Source organism: Somniosus microcephalus, chromosome 1 (assembly GCF_052327205.1).
Source record: "Somniosus microcephalus isolate GS21.2 chromosome 1, FLI_Smic_1.0, whole genome shotgun sequence".
NCBI lineage: Eukaryota > Metazoa > Chordata > Chondrichthyes > Squaliformes > Somniosidae > Somniosus > Somniosus microcephalus.
In genome coordinates, this window is record NC_140987.1 from 184189822 (window position 1) to 184214875 (window position 25054).

Sequence of the window (25054 nt, forward strand, 5' to 3'; positions counted from 1 at the left end):
AGAACAGTAAAATGTAGATTTGTAGCCTATTGCAGTTGTACACAAGTTATTTGGTACTTTACAGAGAATGCACATCTTTTACAGAAACAATTTATAAAATTCATGGTAATTGTTTAATCAAAAAGTATTGGACCAACAGTGTTAGGTAGTAGAAACCAAGTACACTCTTTAAATATGTTGCTCTTAACTGCAATTTCATGTATTTATTTTTTTCTTTCTACCACAGGTACACCATCCCATGTCACACTAAAGCAGCTCACTTTGATGTGGAGTGGAACAAGGAAGATGACTCCAATCTTTTAATAGGCATCTATGAATATGGCTATGGTAGCTGGGAAATGATTAAAATGGACCCTGACCTCAATTTAACGCACAAGGTACAAGATTGATCATTGAACATCAATCAATTGGATAGTTTCATACAAAACTACTGTGCAAAAGTCAAAATAATTTGCATAGCATTTGGATCTCTTGTAAAGTTGGATATGTATTACTAAGTGATCGTCATTATAAATTAATACAATAACTTGCATTAAACATTGCTTCTGTGGTACAACTATGATGCTTAGGTGTAGATATAATATCTCCGCCTGAGTCCTAATTTTATTTACAAGCCTCTGCATTTGTAATCTGCTGTGTGTCTCTTTATTACTCTTATAAATCACAACTTCAATTTGAGCACATCTGTTTCCCAGTAGCTGAATTTAATTTGTTCCGGATAGTTTGTTGAAAACTGACCAATTTTGAGTTCATTGGTTTCCAATCAGGTCCCACCTCTGCTGACTCTCTGTCCCGGGGGGGTTCTTGACCCTGGTTGGTGTTAAAATCACCTTGTAGCATAAACAGATGATTTAATTCCAGCCAGATCAGCTGCTGAAAGCAGTTCTGCATCTTGGAAGATGAATATAAAATGGGCGATAGCAGTAGCGTTAATATATTTTTTTTAAACTTTATGCTGTCCCTGTGTAACAGGGATAGCTGGAAGTCTTGAGATAAACTTAATTGATTTGAATCATGGATGCCATCTTTGAAGGAGTTGAGTGGTTTGTCACGTTAAAAACAGAATAATAATTTCGACCAGTTGTACAAATGAAGGGATAATTTTTTTCTACTTGGCTCATGCTGCCATTTCCCATTAGGAAAAAGTTTGATATTTTGTTTTTGATAATTGTAGCAACATTTTCTTACTCCTTAAGATTTTGCCTGATGATCCAGATAAGAAGCCTCAGGCCAAACAATTGCAGACCAGAGCTGACTACCTCATCAAACTACTTAGTAAAGACCTGGCCAGGAAAGAGGCACAAAGGCTTGCTGAGGTACATGATCTATTATAGTATTCACTGTTTCAAGTTTCCTGCCACATGTATTTGTACATTATTTTAGAAGATGGTTAAGGTGGTGTGTTTACTAATGAAAGTCCCTATTCGTTCTTGGGATGTGGGCGACACTGACATGGCTGCATTTATTGCCCATCCCTAGTTGGCCTGAGTTGGTGGTGCTGGTGGGCCTTCTCTTTAAGCCACTGCAGTGTTTGTGCTCCCACGATGGTATTAGACAAATAATTCCAGGATTTTGACAATAAAGGAGCAGCGTTACATGTTCTGGTGCTTAATTCCATGATTTCCGTGTCGTAGAGCCAAATGTGTGATTGCAAGTCAACTACTAATGGGGGGGGGGTTCACATCTGATGCCAGCCAGAAGAGGTAGAAGAAAGATTACAGTGAGGTGGAGGGTGGATTCCTTTGGGCCCAGAGGAGCACTCCTACAGTTCCTGGCCCCCAAGGAATCCTTCCAAAAATTAAAAAGTAATTTACCTTGGCCTCTAATAACCACTCTGCTGCCTCCTGCCAGGTTTCTCTGATGCATTTACCACCAGGCACGCCTTCTCTCCCCACCCCTCCCCTGAAAATAGCAATGTGGCACCGATTATTTCATCGGGCCACGAATTTTACATTTCAATTAGAGTCCTACCTGCCTGTAGTGGAAACCTAGGCCAACTTGAAAGTTGCCGCTGGGGGTGTTGGCAAGTTGTCTTGCCCAATTTTAACCCATTCCACGCACCGTTCCCACCCAACAGGCAGGTCGTGGGAGATTAAAATTGAGCTCATTGTTACACCGTGCCTCATTAGAGGCGAGCTGGGAACTGGCATTTTGAGTGGAATTCTGCCTGTGCGGTGACCTCGGCTTCCAATACAGCAATCGCCACCATGATCTCGACCAGGGAATGAGTGATCAATGCTCCCCAATCGTATTGTTCCTGGAATGGAAATTCACAACTCCACATCAGGGACAGTTATAAATACATGGTTGTTTCCAGACACTTTTCATGTACAAAATGACAGGAATAAGAGGGAATTAAAAACCATAATTGTACAGGTACCTTCCCCCATTTTTAATTTAAGCAATGTCAACTAAAATATAATGCTGAAGGTGCCACATTTGAACCGTTATAAAGGTAAAATGTCTGAAATTTGTGTGCAGTATACCTTTTAATGCACATGGTTCAGTTGATGGCACTCTTAAGTCAGAGGTTGTGGGTTTAAATTGCACTCCTGACATAGGCACATAATCTATTTGACACTTTAGATTAACGGGTTCTTTATTTAATTTGTTTGTGGGACCTTGTGTGCAAGTTGACTGGGCTTGCATTCGCCTACATAAGTCACTGCATTTCAATAATTAATAAATTGGTTATGAAGCTCTTGGAACACATTGAGGATGTGATGAGGTGCTGAATAAATTCCGTGCTGAATAAATTCCAGTTCTTAATTTGGAAAATGTTTATGAAGCACCCACCTTGGCGCCCAAACTTCGATATGTAAAACTCTTGGCCTCTTGTATAATAGTGGTACAATTTGTCAGTTCTTGAACAGTTGCAGGATGCATTCAAGGCGATTGATTTACAGGTTTCACAGAAAATTGGACAGAATGTGATTCCCAAAAATCCTGGCACACCATTTAATAAAAAATGGCATTTAACTTATTTGATCATTGTAAAACAGTAGTGGTGATGATGATCCTAGTTCTTGAAATTTTCATGTTAGATTCATGTTGAACTCGACTTGCTTACACTGGTTTTGTGCTTTATTTTAAAAAGGCTAATTCGAAAAAAAGGAAGCCAAGGAATAAAAGGAGTAAAGCTGTAAAAATTGTGAAGATAGAAGAGGTTAAAAGTGACTCATCATCACCGCCACCTTCAGTCAAAAGCTCAGATGAAGAAGGAGAGATCAAAGTAAGGATTCAAATGGATCATGGTATTTTTAATTAAACTGGAAAATTATTACCCGGCTATACGTCTCCATCTCCACCCTCAACTCCACAACTGCCTGCCATGCTACCTAGCTGCCTGTCTGACATCACCTGTGAAGCGCCAGAGCTTCCTCTAACTAAGCATTGACAAGACCAAAGTTGTCCTGTTTGATTGACATCAGGAACACTGAACTCTCACCACTCATTCCCTCTCTCTCTCTCCCCCTGCTGCTCACTCAAGCTAAACACAACAACGTGCTGCTTTGACATCCTGCTCAACGCTGAGCTAAAGAGATGGGCAAGGCTATGAAAATAATTAAATACAAGGACGAGAATTTAAAATTGGAGGCGGTGGGGGACCAAAAGTCAATGTAGGTCAGCAAGGACAAGAGTGATGGGTGAGCGGGCCTTGGTGTGGGATAGGATACGGGCAGCAGAGTTTTAGATGATCTGAGTTTTCTTTCTTTTATTTATAGGATGATTCTGCAGGCACAAAGCCCACAAAAAAGAAATTGAAAACAGAAAAAGAAAATGAAGAGAAATTAGAACAAGAAATTTTAATCAAGAGAGAAGCTGAAGAGAAAGAAATCAGAAAAGAGGCAAAAGAAACCAGAAAAGACAAAAAAGAAAAGGAGGAAAAGAAAGAAACAAAAGAGAAAGATGTCAAGAAAGAAATGAAAGAAAAGGAGGAAAAGGATAAAGAGCCGATTTTTAAAGATAAAGAAGTAAAAGAAGAGAAGGTAAAGTTATATTTAACAAAATGGTTGTTGATGTGGATGTATGCAAAATTTTACTGTAGATGTTATATTTGCATTAATTAGTCAATTTCAATCAGTCCTCCTAACTTCCAGAAAAAGTAGTCCAATGTTTGCTGTGTTCAATTGCATACCGGTAAGTTGCGCCTTCATACGTGTTTTATCCCTCCAAATATAGTGCTGCAGCTTTTGTATAGTGTGGAATTGTAGGAATTTCACCAAATGGCAAACGTGAATTGGAGAGTTTGTTATCCACTCAATTTTATAGTAGTTCAATTTCCAAGTGAATAAATGCAGCAGAGTAACAGCTCATATTGGCAGGGGAGGGGGTACAACTATTGGAGCCTATGGAGGGGTAGGGGGTTAAAAGTGAAAGGGAAAAGCAGTCTCAAATAGAAAGCTCAAGGGTGAGTATGGAGAGAAATACCATAGGCAAATAGGAAACCGGTTAAAGAGGATAATGAAGGATAGAAAAAAAAAAGCAAATTGAGTATAAATGGAAGAGGGTTGCAGTGTTTATTTGCAAATGTAAAATAAAATCATTAGAAATAAAGTTGAAGAACTAGAGGCACTAATTCGAATGGAGGGACATGACGAGGTAGCTTTGACAAAAACTAGGCTTCAGCCAAGGAAAGACCAGGATCTTTAAATAACATTTTCAGGAGCGATGAAGGAGGAAAAATGTGAAGATAGGATGGCTTTATTAATTAAAGTCACAACTACAGCTGAAGAAAGGAACGTTCCTATTGGTGGTGGTGCTTGGATGGAGTCTGTCTAGGTTGAGTTCAAAAATAATATGGGATCTGTTGCCATATTGGGAGTATATTCTAGACCGCTGTAAGCGAGAAGGAAATAGAGCAGAGATTTGTGGGAATTTATAGAAACTCAAGATTGTAACAATGGTGGATTTTAACTATCCTAAAGTAGACTGGGCTAAGACAGGTTTTGAGATCAAAATGGGGAAAGGTTTTTAAAAATGCATCCAGGACTGTTTCTTAATCTGGCTGTTGTATGTCCAATAAGGAAGGGTGGTTCTGGGGAACAAAGCAGGGAAAGTAAGCAACCAAAAGATTGGAGAACACTTGGAAATAGTTATCACAACCTAATTAAGTTTACATTGAAAATGAATATTAAAAAAAGATACATCAAAGATAAAGGTGTTGGACTGGAATTAGCTCATTTAAATGGGGTAAAGGGGGACCTAGCCCACATTAATTGGTTGGGAAGAATGGCAGATTAAACAGCAGAGCAGCAGTGAGAGAGATTTAAATACAGGATGGATACATACTGACTTCAAGTAATGGGGAAGCATCAAAGGCTGGGGATACATGGATAAATAAAGTAGAGAGATTGAGGTTTAAAAGGGCATATGATAAATATAGGGGATAATGCTGACAAAACTATGAAAAATATAAAAATATTTAAGCAAAACAAAAGGGGAGCTAAAAAAAATCAATGTTTTTGCATCATGAAATGCTTTACTATAAATGGGTAGCGATGTAGAGATTATAACAATGAAAAGTAATTGGATGTGTTTGAAATATATAAAAGGATTCACTGAAAGAGGAGGGAAATGGGTTGAAAGTTGAGAGCTCCAAGTGAAGAGCTATTAATGCTAACAGCTGCATCTTGCTGTGCTGTAATTTCTGTGAAATTTGTGCTTTTTTCTTTCGACTAATGCTGCTACTAATGGGTAACTCTGGTTGACGTAGGTAATTGAAGCTAAACCAGAGATGAAGGAGAAGCCTAAAAAGACTGATGTCCCAGTTCATATTACCGCAAGCAATGATCCAGTTCCTATCACAGAAGAGGCAGAAGAACTTGATCAAAACACGTTTAGTATTGTAAGTATAAGTATTGATGGCCACTGCTGACAATTTAAGATACATTAAAGTTTACTGTTTCTCAGGGTTCCAAATGAAAATGCTCAGCTGTGCCATGACCAGTGTTAGTTTAATTCTATTCCCTTGGGCATTTTTTTCCCCTTTTACTCCTGTTGCTACTTATTTAATTGGTGAGAATTGTGTTTCCAGCTGCAGCTAGTTAATGGAGCATGTTTGGCAGTTTGCATATTGTTTGTAAATGTTTGGAAATCTTTGGTGGCAGTGCAAGTTGATAAGGCAGTTTAAAAAAAACATATGGATCATTGGCTTTATAAATAGAGGCACGATGGGCTGAATGGCCTCCTGTGCTCTATGATTCTAGTATTCGCAGTTAGGGGTGGGAAATAATTGCGACTTTGCCATGTCACCTGCACCCCGAGAATTGTGTGTCTGCACCAAGTAACTTATCACAAGAGGTGCCCTCTCTTAGTCAAGTTGAGTACAGAATATTGCAGCTAGTCTAAGGTGCCTGCATCCAAAGGGACATCAGCATTTAAGACTACAAATACAGGACTTAGTTATATTATGAAGACTGTTTTTCTTCTAAAAAGAGCAGAATGGAGCATGCTGATTGAATTATTGCTGTACGAAGAAGTTCTATGCTTCCCTTTCCCAGTTCTGTTTGAAAAGGGTGTAGTAATAAAAATATATGCTGTCCCAAGTGAAATATGATCAAGTTGCAACCTTGTGGAAATCAGCCATTTTAGAACCATTTCCTCATTACCTATTTCAGTGACTTTAATTACGAAAGACTCAAGTACCTACTTACTTAATTGAGGACGGGCACTTTGAACTGGCCTGGGAACCAACTCCAGAAAGATTTCTACTAGCTGAATATGTAGTAGTCCTCAGCTGGTAGTGTGTTCTTCTTGGGACAGTCGGCTTCCTATCAAGTCCCAGGTCAACCCTAAGTGTCAGACCCCTTTTAAATGAGTCACATGTGAAAGTGAGTACAGATATCCTTTAAGGGAGTCACACATGAGAGAGAGTACTTTTAAGGTAGCCATTGCCACATCACATGTTTGTATGCTATAAAAATGGGGAATACAATTTTATATCTTGTCCAGCACTGCTATAACTCATGAGTCAGTTATTATAATGTATTACTTGTGCTTTTTTCAGTGTAAAGAAAGAATGAGGCCTGTAAAGGCGGCATTGAAACAGTTGGACAGGCCTGAGAAGGGCCTCTCAGAAAAAGAGCAGCTAGAGCATACCAGGCAGTGCCTGATTAAAATTGGAGACCACATCACTGAGTGTTTGAAAGAGTACTCAAACCCAGAACAAATCAAACAATGGAGAAAGTAAGTCATTACAACCATTTCTTCATTCATCTTCACATACTACTGAAGAGATAAGTAGTCAATGGGGAACAAATCCCTGCTAAGGTTGAGAGTTTCATAAAATTATACACAATGTATTTATTTTCATAGCAGTATTTTCATCACAAACCTTGAAGACAAGTTACATGGAAGGTTCCGTGTTCATGACGAGAGACACTTTTGGGACAGCTTGACAATAATCAAAACAATAGCAAAACACGTTCAATAATGACAATTGAATAATACAGGATAAACAGCAGGGAGCATTGTGTTTATGGTGAGGGAGGGAGCGAGAACTGAGTGATATCACAACCCGCATACCCCTGAAGTCACGAGTTAATTTATTTTTCAGTAAAGTGCTGCTTACGTGCATTTTTTAAATGACACTTGTCGAAGTGGAAATAATGTACTGCATACTCATGAACAAAGATGCTCATAGTTTATATGTAGACAGTTCCTGTTGTGATTTTTAAGTTGAAATAAATGTTAGCACTTCAAGTAGGGGTGTCTTATTAAAATCCAGTATTTAAATTCTTGAACCTGCATCTGAGATGTGATTGGCTGCTCTTTATTGTAGCTGGTCTTCTGATAGTGATAACTGTTTAAATAGATGCAAGGAATATGGCAGAATTTCACCATGACCTCAGTGGAACAGTCCATTAAGAATAGAGTGGACAAGCAACTTAAATTTGACAATATTGATGGCACATAACCTTTCAGTGAGGAGCGAGCTTAGGAGTAGCATTTCCACTTCTGAAAAAAAAAGACTTGCATTTATATAGCGCCTTTCATGACCACCGGGCGTCCCAAAGCGTTTTACAGCCAATGAAGTAGCTTTTTAAGTGTAGTCACTGTTGGAATGTAGGAAACATGGCAGCCAATTTGCGCACAGCAAGCTCCCACAAATACCAATGTGATGATGACCAGATAATCTGTTTTTAGTGATGTTGATTGAGTGATAAATATTGGTCAGGATGCCAGGGATAAACTCCCCTGCTCCTCTTCGAATTAGTGTCATGGGATCTTTTACGTCCCCCTGAGAGCACAGATAGGGCCTCTGTTTAACATCTCATCCGAAAGACGGCACCTCCTCAGTACTGCCCTGGAGTGTCCGCCTAGATATTTGTGCTCAAGTCTCTGGAGTGGGACTTGAACCCACAACCTTCTGACTCGGGCGAGAGTGCTACCAACGGAGCCACGGCTGACACTAAGTCAGATGGTGCAGGGTTTGAACCCCGCTGCAGACCGTCCTGGAGAGCAAAGCTCTGTCTCAATTCTGGGTTGCTATCCAGCGAGATAGTTGCGCCCATTGGGTGTGTGTGGCACCCCCCTCACCGTATGGGTTGCGGGAGCCCATAAAACCCTCTCGTCATATAGGACTAATCACCTTGTTGGCTGCTCTGAAGATGGTTACGACCATGGAAGGAGTGTTCACATCGCAGACTGTTAATCAGCCTGCGAATCCGTCCACTGCTTCATACTATTCTCCAAGGGAACCTTTCAGTGTTTATTTTAATAAGCAATGTATTACTTGTCAGTTATGTAAGTTATATATCAATGGTAGTGCCGTAAGCAGGATGTCAAAGGATATATGTACATTTACCGTTTCTATTGTTCATGTCATTCCCCCCTCCCCTTGTAGCCAGCGAGTCAGTGTCGTTTTTTTTAAATGGCTCTTTTTCTGCTCATCGGGTGAGGGGTGTAAATTCTGGGGATTGGAATTTTTTCCATTTCAGATACCCAGTGTCCACATCAAGCCCCTCCCAGGTCGAGCAAAGCACAGCTAGAGCAGAGCAAAGTGCCCTTCACTCTGCTCCAACAATGTGCATTAACCCCAACATCAGAGGAGTACCTCTACTTGCACCAATGTGGCATTTTTTTCCCATTTCCTCCATCAGCCATACTTAGCCTGTCTGAGTGATGTTGTCAATTAGCGTTGAATATGGGGCAGTTTTGCACTCTAAGCCCTCTAGCAACTGTAAAGACTGCCAAGCTTCTTTTGCATAGAATCCTTAGATAGTAAACAAAGAGACTGTTCATCCACCAATATGGGCTGGATTTGAACCCAGCTCCCAGAGGTGAAGGACCAGTACTCCCATCCCCCAAATCAGTGGAGGTTATAAGTTTCTGCTTGCAAGACTTCATTAGTCCCCAACTGAGTCAGTAAAGATAGCAATGGACTTTGTTCATGTTGTCTTTTGTTAATCTGACATAATTCTGATTTTTATTTCTAGAAATCTCTGGATCTTTGTTTCAAAGTTCACCGAATTTGATGCAAGAAAGCTACACAAACTCTACAAGCATGCAATCAAGAAACGACTGGAGAACTCTCGGGTATGAGAACATTGAGGCGTGTGGAAAAAATATTTAGCAGAATATTAGACTCCTGGCAGGTTCAGGAAACTGATCTCATTGTGCTAGACTGGTTTATTAAGCTTTCCTTTAAATAAAAACATTTTATGCACTTTACATCTGCTTCTCCCATCAGTCCCTTCCACCATTCTCTCTCCTGTGTCCTTTTTGTTTTAACTTTAATTTTACTTTTTTCAGCTAATCTTTTCTCTCGTTTTAAAAACACAGTAACTTTAAAACCCTTCCTGCTGTCTCTTATTCATTTTGATGGTGAGAGCAACTTCTAAAGTTGAGCTTTCATTGGTGAAAACAGCATTCAAAGGGTGGTTTTATAAGAACATCAGAATTAGGAGCAGGAGTAGACAATACGGCCCCTCGAGCCTGCTCCGCCATTCAGTAAGATCGTGGCTGATCTTCAACCTCAACGCCACTTTCCCGCCCGATTAAAGATAAAAGCCTGAATATTAACCTGGGGACATGGTGCGTGGTCAGGTCAATCTTGGTCGTGTAAAACTGCATTAAACCAGGAAAGACTGCTGAAAGAAGGGTAAACTCATTGGTGGCCCACAAAGCTCAATAAGCAAGCATGTAACCAGTAAATTGAAGTAAGGGTCAAGTGTTATTAACCGTTCTAATTTGAAATGACTTAAATGAGCAAGCAAGTGTTTAGAGTCACATTGATTTAGAAAATGATTGTGTTAAGAATATAAGAAAGTACCGAATGAGAGAGAAAAGAATTGGACAAATTAAGCCTATTTCATGGACCTATTACAATTCGTCTATTCTATGGAATAATACTTAATCTCTTAGCAGAGCCAAGTAACCACTAGCTTTGTGAAATTGCTTTGCAAATCATCAGGATATCCACCTAATATGACCTACATTCCAGACAGCATTTTCATGGTTCCAGTGGCCATGGTAATCATCTGCACCTGTCAGTACGTAAAATCAGCAATATTACTAAGCAAAGGGTTTCTCTATTCTGACCTTTTTTCAGGTACTGAGGGACTTGCTATATATTTCTAACCTTTTCTATTTATAGCTCAAATTTCCAACATTTTCATCTTTTCTTAGGCCTGGTTTAGTGACTGAATAAGGCAAGTTGGGATTCTAAGATTTTTTTAAAGTATTTTCAGGATCACGTTCTACAAACTATCCTTTCTGTTTCTCTTACAAAAGCCAAAATGAGTAATAAAAGTATGATTCCCAGCCCACGCAATTTTTTGTTTCCTTAAATTCTAAGATATTTCTTATCCTTTAAGAAGAAAAACAGAAAGAATTTGCATTTTATATAGTGCCTTTTACAACCTCGGGACATCCCAAAGTAATTCACAGCCAATTAGTATTATGAAGTGTAGTTGCTGTTGTAATGTAGGAAGTATGGCAGACTATTTGTACAGAGCAAGGTCCCACAAACAGCAATATAATAAATTACCAGATAATCTGTTTGTGATAGCAAAATACTGCAGATGTTGGAAATCCGAAATAACAACAGAAAATGCTGGAAAAACTCAGCAAGTCAGGCAACATCCGTGGAGAGAAATTTGAGTTGACGTTTCGGGTTTGACCCTTCTTCAAAACTGGAGAGAAAAGGAACTAGATCGAAGGCAGGGCTGCGATCGGACAAAAGAATTAAAGAACCAAAAGAAGTAAAAGAGATTAGAAGCTAGACGAGATGGTAATAGGCTGTGATTAGGTGTAAAGTGTACTGGCAGGGCAAAAGATAGCTGCCAGGTGTGAGAGAGAAACAAAAGGAAAGGGGGGGGGGGGGGAAAGGAAAGGAGTGGAATCTGTTTGTGATGTTGGTTGAGGGATAAATGTTGGCCAGGACACTGGGAAAACTCTGCTGCTCTTCTTTGAATAGTACTGTACCATGGGATCTTTTACATCCACCTGAGAAGGCGGACAGAACCTTGATTTAACGTCTCATCATAAAGATGACACCTCTGACTGAAAAATCCCTCAGTACTGCAATGATGTCAGCCTAGATTATGTGCTCAAGTTTCTAGAATGGGGCTTGAACCCATTACTTTCTGACTCCGATGAGAGTGTTACCACTGAGCAAAGGGAGGCTTAACAAAAGTGATCAAAACTCTTGATACCAGTGTGTGAATTAGACACGAGACAAGAGGTCTACAGGTATATCAACATAGAAAAAGGAAAGATTTGCACATTACATCTCTCCAAAATGCCACAGTGTTCCTCGTACAGTTAATTATTTTGAAATGCAGTGTGTATGTAGAAGCCAATTTGCATTCAACAAGATGCCACGAACAGGAACAAAGTAATTCTGCTTTGATGACATTGGTTGAGGGAGATGTGTTGATGTGTTGGCCAGGACACAGGGAAAACTCCCTGCTCTTTTGGATATTGCCATGCAATCTTTAATATTCACCTGAACTCCAGGACAAGCAGCGTGATCCTCCGCTAAAAGTCTCAAGCGAAATACTGCGCTGCCAATAATGCAGCACTCCCTCTGTTCTGCACCAAAGTGTCAAGCTGGCTCATGTGTCTCAGTCCTGGAGTAGGACTTAAACCCATGACTTTGAAGGAATAGTGCTACCAACTGAGCCAAGCTGACACCACATACATAGCTTCCTGAACATTAACAAGCAGCTCTTGAAAGATAAGCAATTCTGATGTAACAGCATAACTTGTTAATACTTCAAATATCTTTGGGATTGAAGTGTCATGAGAGCCTCTCTACTGTCAACTTGTCTGGATTCATTAATGCAAAAGCAAAATACTGCGGGTGCTGGAAATCTGAAATAAGAACAGAAAATGCTGGAAATACTCAGCAGGTCAGGCAGCATCTGTGGATAGAGAAACCGAGTTAACGTTTCAGGTCGATGACCTTTCGTCAGAACCTTTCATGAGTTCTGACGAAAGGTCATCAACCTGAAACGTTAACTCTGTTTCTCTCCACAGATGCTGCCTGACCTGCTGAGTATTTCCAGCATTTTCTGTTTCTATGTCTGGATTCATTCTTTGACTTCTTCATCTGTGTTTTGTCTCCGCAGCATAATGATCAGCACAGCAGTAGCCTCAACACCCACAATGCCAAACACTCAGGTAAGGTTGCAGATTACTTTTTCATGCCAATTGTGAAAAGTATTAAATTCGCTCTACAGTAAATCACAGCTTCCAATGAAAGGTCAGGGGTGATCTTTAGATGCTTCATGGATACAGAGAACCATTTATTGTTGTGAAAGAAATCCACAGCAGAGTAAGAAATTGTGAAACTTGTATCTGACGACAAAATCGTGATTCTATTTTTTATTGAACAGAATCTGAAAAACCGAAGGAGAATTCTCACAATGACGATAGCAGTAGGGATAGCCATTCATCTGAACGACACCACTCATCACATTATCACGACCATCACAGAGATCGGCACCATGGAGATTCCTATCGGAAAAGCGATTCCTCGAGAAAGAGACCATATTCCTCATTTAGCAATGGCAAAGATCACCGGGACAGAGATCATTACCGATCAGATAGCAGGTAGGTTGAGGCAACTACATTAAAAGGTACCACTTCAATTATAAAATACTTTAGCTTTTGAGGATTTTGGAATCTTACCAGTTTTTATTTAATTTTTATGTGGAAAAGACTTGATATAAAATTGTTCTGCTTTAAAATATTCAGCAGTAAAAGTGCATGGAACAGTTTAGAAGTTGTTAGGTGGATTTGTGTGTATTCACTTATTGTAAGTGGAACAATTTAGTACTCAAGCAGGTTAAAGACTTGGCAACTACAGTACATAGAAACACAGGAGGAGGCCATTCAGCCCATCATGTCCGTGTCACGTAAATTTATAGCTCTGTATCCTCTTTCAAATGTTTATAACACTTTTTCCTTAGAAGATGCAATGGTCTCAGCCTCAACTATTTCATGTGGCAAAGCAGGCCATGCTGTAATAACTCTAAACATTTCTCCTAACCTAATTCTCTTATTGATCATTTTAAATTGATGACCCCCCTTCATTAACACCCCAACCAGAGGAAATAGCGTTTCCTTACTCATCCTGTCAAAACCCTTCATAATTGTAAAAACCTCTATTAAATCTCCTATTAACCTTCTCTGCTTCAGCAAAAAAGTCCCAGAATCTCAAGTCCGTCCTCATAACTATATTTTCTCATCCTAGTGAATTTAGGCTGTATGATTGCATTTATAAGAGTGCCTTTCATGACCTCAAAGTACTTCAGTCATTGAATTACATTTTAAAGTGTAGTCATTGTTGTAATGCAGCACAACACAGCAGCCAGTTTGCGCATAGTAAGGTCCCACAAACTACAATGAATCTTGGTTGGTCTGGCAATGTCATAAGTATATTTACATGAACCCAGAAAGTAAACTTGATCTCTTCCGATTTTACAGGTACTACAGTGAAAGCAAACACAGAAAACTTGATGATCACAGAAGTCGAGATCACAGGTCCGGTCCAGAGGCCAGCTCAAAGGAGAGTAGATCACACGCAGACCACAGATCTCACTCAGATCACCGATCCAGCTCAGAGCATCGATCCCATTCAGATCACCGATCCAGTTCAGAATACTCAGGCCATCATAAATCTTCCAGGGATTACAGATACCACTCAGACTGGCCAGTGGACTATAGGCCATCTGGTAGTGGACCAAGGTCTCCCTTGGACCAGAGGTCCCCTTATGACTCCAGATCACCATTGGAACACAGATCTCCCCTTGAATACTCCTCTGATCACAAAAGTACCCCAGAGCACATCTGGAACAGCCGTAAAACATAACAGGGCATGTGATGCCGTGTCTTCACCCAATGCAGCCATAAAAAAAGTGAACACAGTAAATGCCTTATGTGACTTAAAACATGCAGACAGGAGCTGCTTCTCGAGCAGTAGTATTGTTACTCCTCCTTACAGGTTGCAAGGTTGTTATCTCAAGAAGAAAATATTTTTGTATTGAGGTTAATGCTGCACTGTGCTACAAACTCTGTGGCATGTTTTGTTCCTGTTTTTTTTTTTAATTCAGAGATGGACATGTTTACTACTGCATATATTGGAACACTGCCCCAAACGCACTGGATCATAGTATTCATTCTTCTCAGATCTGGAGGTCTTCAGCCTAATCAACCTGAATTATGTGTTGAACAACAAATTTAAATCCCTATAAACACATTTTAACACAACATTATGCAGGAACTTGGGAACGGAGTAAAAAAGTAGACTGTTCAAAAGGCAGAGGACTCTGGTTCACCTTCCAAAGTTATTTGTATTGAGTCTGTTTACATTTTACACTGCGACCACATTGCCCAGTTCTCGGCAAGCTTGAATATTTAAATACTGTACTTACAACTGTAAAATATTTTTTTGTTCAATTGTAATGCCTTTGAAGATGTACTACTGTAAATTATTGTAAATTTAGTGGATCGAATCTGAGCTTTTTTTCTTCTCAGGCTTTTTTGACTACTTTCCTTTCCCCACCAACTCAGGCCTTCACATCATGAGTATAAAATCCGTGAACTACAGTTTTTAATGAATTGTCATTGATGAAATTGCTGTTTAGAATGTAAAAGGGGAAAGGGAAGATCAATTCCATTATATTTAGTCCTGTAGAGCTTTTTTTATTGATAACTTGTATTAGAAATGTGTTTATTTACTTTAAAAAGTCAGTGTTGTGATTGCTATAGTAACTAAATAGTGAGAAGAAATTCCTTACCAATCCAGATGATGTCAGAGTATAGTTTGAGATACATTTTATAAACAGACAGCAACTTCTCCCTCCCCACCTGCAACAAGAACAATAAAATGAGCTGAATTTGATATAACATCTTCCCTATTCTTGTTTTCCCTATTAAAATGGGCAATAATATGAAATGATGTGCTATGCAGTCAGATGAATTTCCAATGTATTGGTAAACTGGAGAAACTAGATGCTGTTATAATGCACACCAATGTAAATATATACTATATATTACAAATTAAATTTACAGAGAAATGATGTGTGGATTTCTGACATCTTTTTTCACCATGCAAGAAAAATGTCAGATTTGTACAGACCAACACATTCATGACCAGTCTCTCTTCCCATCCCCTTTGTTTTGCCAGAACGTATCACAGACTTTTTAATAAAGTAATTTTGTAACTCCCATGCAAATGTGTGGTTTAAATTGGTAGGCATTGGCAGTTGTGCCAAGTGATAATGCAGTAGACAACACAACTGTGAATAAATAATTACACAGAATAAACTGTTAGAGATGTGTGTATATATAGTTTATATATGCAAATATATTGCGATCTGAAAAATCTGTGATCTGTGCCATTCAATCTCATGTTTCCCACCCCTTAATGTGTCTTCAAGGAGAAATGATCAACGCAATTATTTTACTTGGTACAACAAAAAGTATTTTTGTAGTTCCATAAAATAGATACATTAATGTGCTGTTAAAGGGCTGGATAAATGATATTCTTATTACATAAGAACATAAGAAATAAGAGCAGGAGTAGGCTATTTGGCCCTTTTGAGCTTGCTCCGACATTCAGTAAGATCATGGGTGATCTTCACCCTCAACACCACTTTCCTGCACTATCCCCCATATCCCTTGATTCCATTAATATCCAAAAATCTATCGATCTCTGTCTTGAATATACTCAACGATGGAACCGCCACAGCCCGCTGGGGTATAGAATTCCAAAGATTCACCACCCTCTGAGTGAAGACATTTCTCCTCATCTCAGTCCTAAATGGCCGACCCCTTATTGTGAGACTGTGACCCCTGGTTCTAGATGCCCCAGCCAGGGGAAACATCCTCCCTACATCTACCCTGTCAAGCCCTGTAAGAATTTTGTATGTTTCACTGAGATCACCTCTCATCCTTCTCAAGTCCAGAGGATATAGGGCAAGTCTACTCAATCTCTCCTCGTAGGACAATCCCCCTATTGCAGGAATCAGTCTGATGAACCTTCGTTGCACTCCCTCTGTGGCACGTATATCCTTCCTTAGGTAAGGAGACCAAAACTGTACACAATACTCCAGGTGTGGTCTCACCAGGGCCCTATATAATTGCAGTAAGATGTCTTTACTCTTGTAATCAAATCCTCTTGTAATAAAGGCCAACATACCATTTGCTTTCCTAATTGCTTGCTGTACCTGAATGTTAACTTTCAGTGATTCGTGTACAAGGACACCCAGGTCCCTCTGAACACCAACATTTCCCAATCTCTCCATTTAAAAAATACTCTGCTTTTCTATTTTTCCTACCAAAGTGGATAACTTGACATTTCTCCACGTTATATTCCATTTGCCATGTCCTTGCCTACTTATTTAGCCTGTCTTTATCCCCTTGAAGCTTCCTTGCATCCTCCTCACAACTTACATCCCCACCCAACTTTGTAGCAGACTTGGATATATGACATTTTGTCCCCTCATCCAAATCATTGATATAGATTGTGAATAGCTGAGGCCCAAGCACTGATCCTTGCGGTACCCCACTAGTTATAGCCTGCCAACCTGAAAATGATCCGTTTATTCCTACTCTTTGTTTTCTCTCCGTTAACCAATCCTCAATCCATGCTAGTATAATGCCCCCAATCCCATGAGCCCTAATTTTGTTTAATAACCTCTTGTGTGGCACCTTATCGAATGCCTTCTGAAAATCCAAATACACCACATCCACTGTTTCCCCTTTATCTATTCTGCTAGTTACAACCTCAAAAAACTAACATTCGTCAAACACGATTTTCCTTTCATAAATCCGTGTTGGCTCTGCCCAATCCTATTATTACTTTCTAAGTGTCCTGTTACCACGTTCTTAATAATAGATTCTAGCATTTTCCCTACTGCTGATATCAGGCTAACTGGTCTGTAGTTCCCCGTTTTCTCTCTTCCCTCCTTTCTTAAATAGTGGGATTACATTTGCTACCTTCCAGTCGGCAGGAACCATTCTAGAATCTATGGACTTTTGGAAAATGACAACCAAGGAATGCATCCACTATCTCTATAGCCACCTCTTTCAAAAACCCTAGGATGTAGGCCATCAGGTCCAGGGGATTTATCAGCTTTCAGTCCCATTAATTTCTCCAGTATTTTTTTTTACTAATTTCTTTCAGTTCCTCATTCTCACTAGATCCTTGGTTCTCCACTATTTCTGGGAAGTTTTTTGTGTCTTCTATGAAGATACAAAGTATTTGTTTAATTTCTCTGCCATTTCCTTATTCCCCATTATAATTCCTCCTGTATCAGCCTGTAAGAGACCCACATTTACCTTCGCTAATCTTTTCCTTTTTACATACCTATAGAAGCTTTCACAGTCTGTTTTTATGCCTCGCGCTAGTTTAATCTCATTCTATTTTCCCTTTATCAATTTATTGGTCCTCCTTTGCTGAATTCTAAAATTCTCCCAATCCTCAGGCTTACTATTTTTGACAACATTATAAACCTCTTCCTTTGACCTAATACTATCTTTAACCTCTTTTAGCCATGGTTAGACCACTTTTCCTGTGGGGGTTTTTGTTCCTTAAAGGAATGTATATTTGTTGTAAATTATGTATTCTCTAAATGCTAGCCATTGCTTGTATACCATCATACCTTTTAATGTAGTTTCCCAATCTACCTTAGCCAACTCGCCCCTCATACCTACGTAGTTTGCTTTGTTTAGATTTAAGACCCTAGTTTCAGATTTGACAATCGGTTTCAAACTTGATATAAAATTCTATCATGGTCATGCTTCCCTAAAGGCCCCTTTACTACAAGGTTATTAATTAACTCTTTCTAGTTGCACAATACTAGATCTAAAATAGCCTGGTCCCTAGTTGGCTCATACTGATCTAGAATATCTTGCATACGTTCTATGAATTCGTCCTCTACACTATTACTGCAAATTTTACCCAGGCTCTATGTATATTAAAGTCTCCCATGATTACTGTATTACCCTTGTTACATGCGCCTCTAATTTCTTGATTTATACTCTGCCTTACATTACAACTACAGTTTGGGGGCCTATAAACAACTCCCACCAATGTTTTCTGCCCCTTGCTGTTTCTTCGCTCCACCCAAGCTGATTCTACTTCTTGATTTTCAGAGCCAAGGAGGACAGTAGTAGACGTCCGGAGGACATAAACTGACTAAAAGAGAGCCAGCACAGATTTGTTGAGGGCAAATCGTGTTTGACTAACTTGATTTGAGTTTTTTGATGAGGTAACAGAGAGGGTGGATGAGGGCAATGCAGTTGATGTGTATATGGACTTTCACAAGGCGTTTGATAAGTACCACATATTTGGCTTGTTAGCAAAATTGAAGCCCAGGGGGTAAAAGGGGCAGTAGCAGCATGGATACGAAATTGGCTAAGGGATAGAAAACAGTTGAGTGTATTAGGGATGGGTTTCTTGAGCAGTATGTAACTGAACCGACCAGGGGGCAAGCAACCTTAGATCTGGTCCTGTGTAACGAGACAGGATTAATTAAAAATGTCCTAGTAAAGGATCCCATTGGAATGAGTGACCATAACATGGTTGAATTCCATGTTCAATTAGAGGGTGAGGAGGTTGTATCTCAAACAAGCGTGCTAAGCTTGAATAAAGGAGACTATGAAGGTATGAGAGCAGAATTGAGCAAAGTGGATTGGGAAAATAGATTAAAGGGTAAGACGATACATGATCAGTGGTGTACATTTAAGGAGTTATTTTACAACTTCCAAAAAAAGTATATTCCACTGAGAAGAAAAGGGTGTAACAGAAAAGACAGCCACCCGTGGCTAAGTAAAGAAATTAAGGATAGTATTCGACTAAAAACAAGGGCATATAAGGTAGCCAAATCTAGTGGGAGGATAGAGGATTGGGAAAACTTTAAAAGACAGCAAAAAATAACAAAAAGATTGATTAGGAAAGGGAAGATAGATTATGAAAGTAAATTAGCAAAAAATATAAAAACAGATAGTAAGAGTTTTTATAGTTATATAAAAAGAAAAAGGGTGGCTAAAGTAAATGTTGGTCCCTTAGAGGATGAGACCGGGAAATTAATGGTGGGAAATATGGAGATGGCAAAAACACTGAATATTTTGTATCAGTCTTTACAGTAGAGGACACCAAGAATATCCCAACACTGGACAAGCAGGGGGCTATAGGGGGGGGAGGAGATAAACACGATCAAAATCACTAAGGAAGTGGTACTCGGTAAAATAATGGGACTCAAGGCGGATAAATCGCCTGGACCTGATGGCTTACATCCAAGGGTCTTGAGGGAAGTGGCGGTAGGGATTGTGGATGCATTGGTAATAATCTTCCAAAACTCCCTGGACTCAGCAAAGGTCCCAGCAGACTGGAAAACTGCTAATGTAACACCCTTATTTAAAAAGGGCAGTAGACAGGAGGCTGGAAACTATAGACCGGTTAGCCTAACATCTGTGGTAGGTAAAATTTTGGAGTCCATTATTAAGGAGACAGTAACAGGACATTTGGATGATCATAGTTTAATAAGACAAAGTCAGCATGGTTTTATGAAGGGGAAGTCATGTTTGACAAATTTGCTGGAGTTCTTTGAGGAAGTAACATACAGGGTGGATAAAGGTGAACCAGTGGACGTAGTGTATTTAGACTTCCAAAAGGCATTTGACAAGGTGCCACACAAAAGATTATTGCTTAAGATAAAAAATCACGGGATTGGGGGTAATATTCTGGCATGGATAGAGGATTGGCTATCTAACAGAAGGCAGAGAGTTGGGATAAATGGTTCATTCTCAGGCTGGCAATCAGTAACCAGTGGTGTTCCGCAGGGGTCAGTGCTGGGTCCCCAACTCTTTACAATCTATATTAACGATTTGGAGGAGGGGACCGAGTGTAACATATCAAAGTTTGCAGATGATACTAAGATGGGAGGGAAAGTAGTGAGAGAGGAGGACATAAAAAACCTGCAAGGGGACATAGACAGGCTAAGTAAGTGGGCAGAGACTTGGCAGATGGAATACAATACTGGAAAGTGTGTGGTTATGCACTTTGGCAGGAAAAATCGTAGAGCAAGTTATTATCTTAATGGCAAGAAACTGGAAAGTACTGAAGTACAAAGGGATCTGGGGGTCCTGGTGCACGAAACTCAAAAGGTTAGTATGCAGGTGCAGCAAGTGATTAAGAAGGCCAATGGAATGTTGGCTTTCATTGCTAGGGGGATAGAATATAAAAATAGGGAGGTATTGCTTCAGTTGTACAAGGTATTGGTGAGACCGCACCTGGAATACTGCATACAGTTTTGGTGTCCATACTTAAGAAAAGACATACTTGCTCTCGAGTCAGTACAAAGAAGGTTCACTCGGTTAATCCCGGGGATGAGGGGATGGACATATGAGGAGAGGTTGAGTAGATTGGGACTCATTGGAGTTCAGAAGAATGAGAGGCGATCTTATTGAAACATATAAGATTGTGAAGGGGTTGGATCGGGTGGATGTGGGGAGGATGTTCCAGATGATGGGTGAAACTAGAACTAGGGGGCATAGTCTTAGAATAAGGGGCTGCTCTTTCAAAACTGAGATGAGGAGGAACTACTTCACTCAGAGGGTGGTAGGTCCATGGAATATGCTGCCCCAAAAAGCTGTCGAAGCTACATCATTACATAAATTTAAAACCGAAATAGACAGTTTCCTAGAAGAAAAGGGAATTAAGGGTTACGGGGAGCGGGCAGGAATTTGGACATGAGTTTAGGTGCGGATCGGTCATGGCCCTGTGGGGCCGTGTAGCCTGGTCCTGCTCCTGTTTCGTGTGTCTAATTCTGTTAGATTCAGGAGATAGTCCTGTCATAGTGGATTGGCGGTTAGGATCAGATCAGCCATGATCTTGTTGAATGGCGGAGCAGGCTCGAGGGGCCAATTGGCCTACTCCTGCTCCTATTTCTTATGTTCTTATGTTCTAGTTGTAGTGAATGGCTATTTTTTTGGACTGGAGGGAGGTCTATAGTGGAGTGCTCCAAGGTTCAGTACTAGGACCACTGCTATTTTTGATATGCATTAATGACTTGAACTTGGGGGTACAGGGCACAATTTTGTAATTTGCAGAAAACACTGAACTTGGAAGTGTAGTAAACAATGAGGAAGATAGTAATAGACATCAAGAAGATATAGACAGGCTGGTGGAATGGGCGGACACATGGCAGATGAAATTCAATGCAGGGAAGTGTGAGATGATACATTTTGGTAGGAAGAATGAAAGACCATACACACTAAATGGTACAATTTTAAAGGGGGTGCAAGAACAGAGACCTGGGGGTGCTTGTTCTCCAATCTTAGAAGGTGGCAGGACAGGTTAAAAAGCAGTTAATAAAGCGTCTGGGATCCTGGGCCTTTATAAATAGAGGCATAGCCACAGTTATGTTAAACCTATACAAAACATGAGTTTGGCCCCAGCTGGAGTATTGTGTCCAATTCTGGGCGCCACACTTTAGGAAGGACATGAAGGCTTTGGAGAGGGTACAGAAGAGATTTACTAGAATGGTTCCAGTGATGAGGGATTAGTTATGTGGATAGATTGGAGAAACTGGGTTTGTTCTCCTTAGAGTGGAGAAGGTTAAGAGGTGTTTAAAATCATGAAAGGTTTAGATGGCCTCCTGTGCTGTACTATGATTTTATGACTGGTGAAATGGACGGGCACAACATTGGGAGAAACAACATGGAGAGCCAGTATAATCTAAATGGTACTATTTTAAAGGGGGTGCAAAAGCAGAGGGACCTGGGGGTGCATATTCACAATTTTTGAATGTGGCAGAGCAAGTTAATGAGGCTGTTAAGGAAGCATATAGGATACTTGGCTTTGTAAATCAGGGCATTGAATACAGAAACAAGGAAGTTATGCCAAACCTTCACAAACCATTGGTTAGGCTTTAGCTGGATTATTGTGTGCAATTCTGGGAGGTTTACCAGGATGGAACCAGTCTGAGGGACTTCAGTTATATGGAGAAATTGGCGAAGCTGGGATTGTTCTCCTTGGAGCAGAGAAGGTTAAGGGAAGATCCACTAGAAGTATTCAAAGTTATAAGGGGTTTTGATAGATTAAGTAGGGAGAAATTGTTTCTTCTGGCAAGTGGGTCGGTATCCAGAGGTGTTAGATTTAAAATAACTGGTAAAAGAACTAGAGGGGAAATTCGTTTTTTGTTTCCACACAGGTTAAGACCTGGAATGCACTAATTGAAAGGGTAGTGGAAGCAGATTCCATAGGGACTTTCAAAAGGGAATTGGACATGTACTTGAAGACTAATTTGTAGTTTTTTTTTTATTAGTTCCTGGGATGTGGGCGTTGCTGGCAAGGCCAGCATTTATTACCCATCCCTAGTTGCCCTTCAGAAGGTGGTGGTGAGCCGCCGCCTTAAACCGCTGCAGTCTGTGTGGTGAAGGTACTCCCAAGTGCTGTTGGGGAGGGAGCTCCAGGATTTTGATCCAATGACGATGAAGGAACAGTGATATACTTCCTAGTCAGGATGGTGTGTAACTTGGAGGTGGTGGTGTTCCCATGTGTCTGCTGCCCTTGTCCTTCTAGGTGGAAGAGGTCGGGGATTTGGGAGGTGCTGCCGAAGAAGCCTTGGCAAGTTGCTGCAGTGCATCTTGTAAATGGTACACACTGCAGCCACGGTACGCTGGTGGCGGAGGGAGTGAATGTTTAAGGTGGTGGGGTGCCAATCAAGCGGGTTGCTTTGTCTTGGAAGGTGTCGAGCTTCTTGAGTGCTGTTGGAGCTGCACTCATCCAGGCAACTGGAGAGTATTCCATCACGCTCCTGACTTGTGCCTTGTAGATGGTGGAAAGGCTTTGGGGAGCCAGGAGGTGAGACACTTGCTGCAGAATACCTAGCCTCTGACCTGCTCTTGTTGCCACAGTATTTATGTGGCTGGCCTAGTTAAGTTTCTGGTCAATGGTGACCCCCAGAATATTGATGGTGGGGGACTCGGCAATGGTAATGCCGTTGAATGTCAAGGGGAGGTGGTTAGACACTTGCTTGTTGGAGATAGTCATTGCCTGGAACTTCTGTGGCGCGAATGTTATCTGCCACTTATCAGCCCAAGCCTGAATGTCGTCCAGGTCTTGCTGCATCTGCGCATGGACTGCTTCATTATCTGAGGAGTTGCGAATGGCACTGAACACTGTGCAGTCATCAGCGAACATCCCCACTTCTGACCTTATGTTGGAGGGAAGGTCATTGATGAAGCAGCTGAAGATGGTTGGGCCTAGGCCCTGAGGAACTCCTGCAGTGATGTCCTGGGGCTGTGATGATTGACCTTCAATCACCACAACCATCTTTCTTTGTGCTAGGTATGACTCCAGCCAGTGGAGAGTTCCCCCCTGTTATGTATTGTGTTCTCCTCCCACCTGTGGTGGCGCTGCCACAGGAGATAAATGGTTGGGTGTTCTCTGTTAAGTTTAGCTCTTTGTTCGGAACTTTCCAGAACTTCCTTTCCTTCCAATAAAGCACTTCATGTTTGAATCTCTGAGTTCTGAGTCCTAAATTGTGTCTAGGTAGAAAGGTACCGACACAACAAGTGGCAACGAGGAGCGGATGAATCTGCGTACGTTACGGGTGCAGTGAGTAAACAGAAAATTTAATTTGAAACGTGAGATGGCTACTATATTAGGAAACATTGGTGATTTTGATGAAAATGTGGAGCAATGGAGCGCTTATACAGAACGTTTTGACTATTTTGTATTGGCGAATGCGGTGGCAAATGAAAAGGTCGTGCCTACCTTTTTGAGTGTAATCGGGCCGAAGACATGCAGTTTACTTCGCAGCCTCGTGCAACCAGATAAGCCAGGAACTAAAACATATAAGCAACTAGTGGAAATTCTTGGAGCACATTTTTCACCAAAACCTCTGGTTATTGCTGAGAGATTTAGATTTCACAAACGGAATCAAGAGGAGGGGGAATCAGTGACGATGTTAATTGCTGCTTTAAAAAGGCTGTCGGAACACTGCCAGTTCAAGGAGGTGCTGAATGACACTATTAGAGACAGATTTGTGTGGTCTGCAAAATGCAGCCACACAGAAGCGCCTTCTTACTAAGGACAACCTTACTCTTGAAAAGGCCATTGAAGTTAGTGTCTCCATGGAGATGCGGGAAAGGAGGCTCACCAGTTGAGTTCAACAGGGAGAGTTCACAATGTGTCGTCTGAGCCTAAAGGTACGCGGAACGGCACATGTTACCGTTGTGGGAAAACGGGCCATCATGCTAATGACTGCTGATGTACGGAGCTGGAATGCCGAAATTGTGGCAAAAAGGGTCATATTGAACACGCCTGTAGAGGTAAAAAAAAAGAACAGACAGAGCTGGGAAGCAAAATGTCTGTATTTGGACAAGAGAGGAAAAAGAGTGTTCATTCAGTGCAGTATGATGGAACAAGCAAAACAGAGGGGAGCGACACCTCTGAGGAGGAAGAGGTGCACATACTGACGGTTGCAGGTGATTTAAATGGCTACTGGGTGTCACCACTGGTGGAGGGACAATCAGTGCGGATGGAGGTGGACACAGGCGCGGCTGTGTCCCTTGTTTCAGACACTGT

The 25054-nt window shown here is 40.7% G+C and overlaps 1 protein-coding gene across 3 annotated transcripts in view; it reads left to right on the forward strand.

The window, feature by feature from the left end:
- The window catches only part of chd1 (chromodomain helicase DNA binding protein 1), a 198448-nt gene extending 179990 nt beyond the window's left edge, over positions 1-18458 (forward strand). For all 3 annotated transcript variants that reach the window (XM_085987895.1, XM_085987904.1, XM_085987912.1), the window contains 10 exons: positions 227-377; positions 1197-1316; positions 3098-3232; positions 3726-3989; positions 5717-5848; positions 7010-7188; positions 9441-9540; positions 12579-12630; positions 12846-13062; positions 13939-18458. In XM_085987895.1, coding sequence (XP_085844021.1) covers positions 227-377; positions 1197-1316; positions 3098-3232; positions 3726-3989; positions 5717-5848; positions 7010-7188; positions 9441-9540; positions 12579-12630; positions 12846-13062; positions 13939-14323 — 1735 coding nt within the window. In that variant the 3' untranslated portion in view covers positions 14324-18458. The remainder of the gene's footprint in view (positions 1-226; positions 378-1196; positions 1317-3097; positions 3233-3725; positions 3990-5716; positions 5849-7009; positions 7189-9440; positions 9541-12578; positions 12631-12845; positions 13063-13938) is intronic.
- The last annotated feature ends 6596 nt before the right edge of the window (positions 18459-25054 follow it).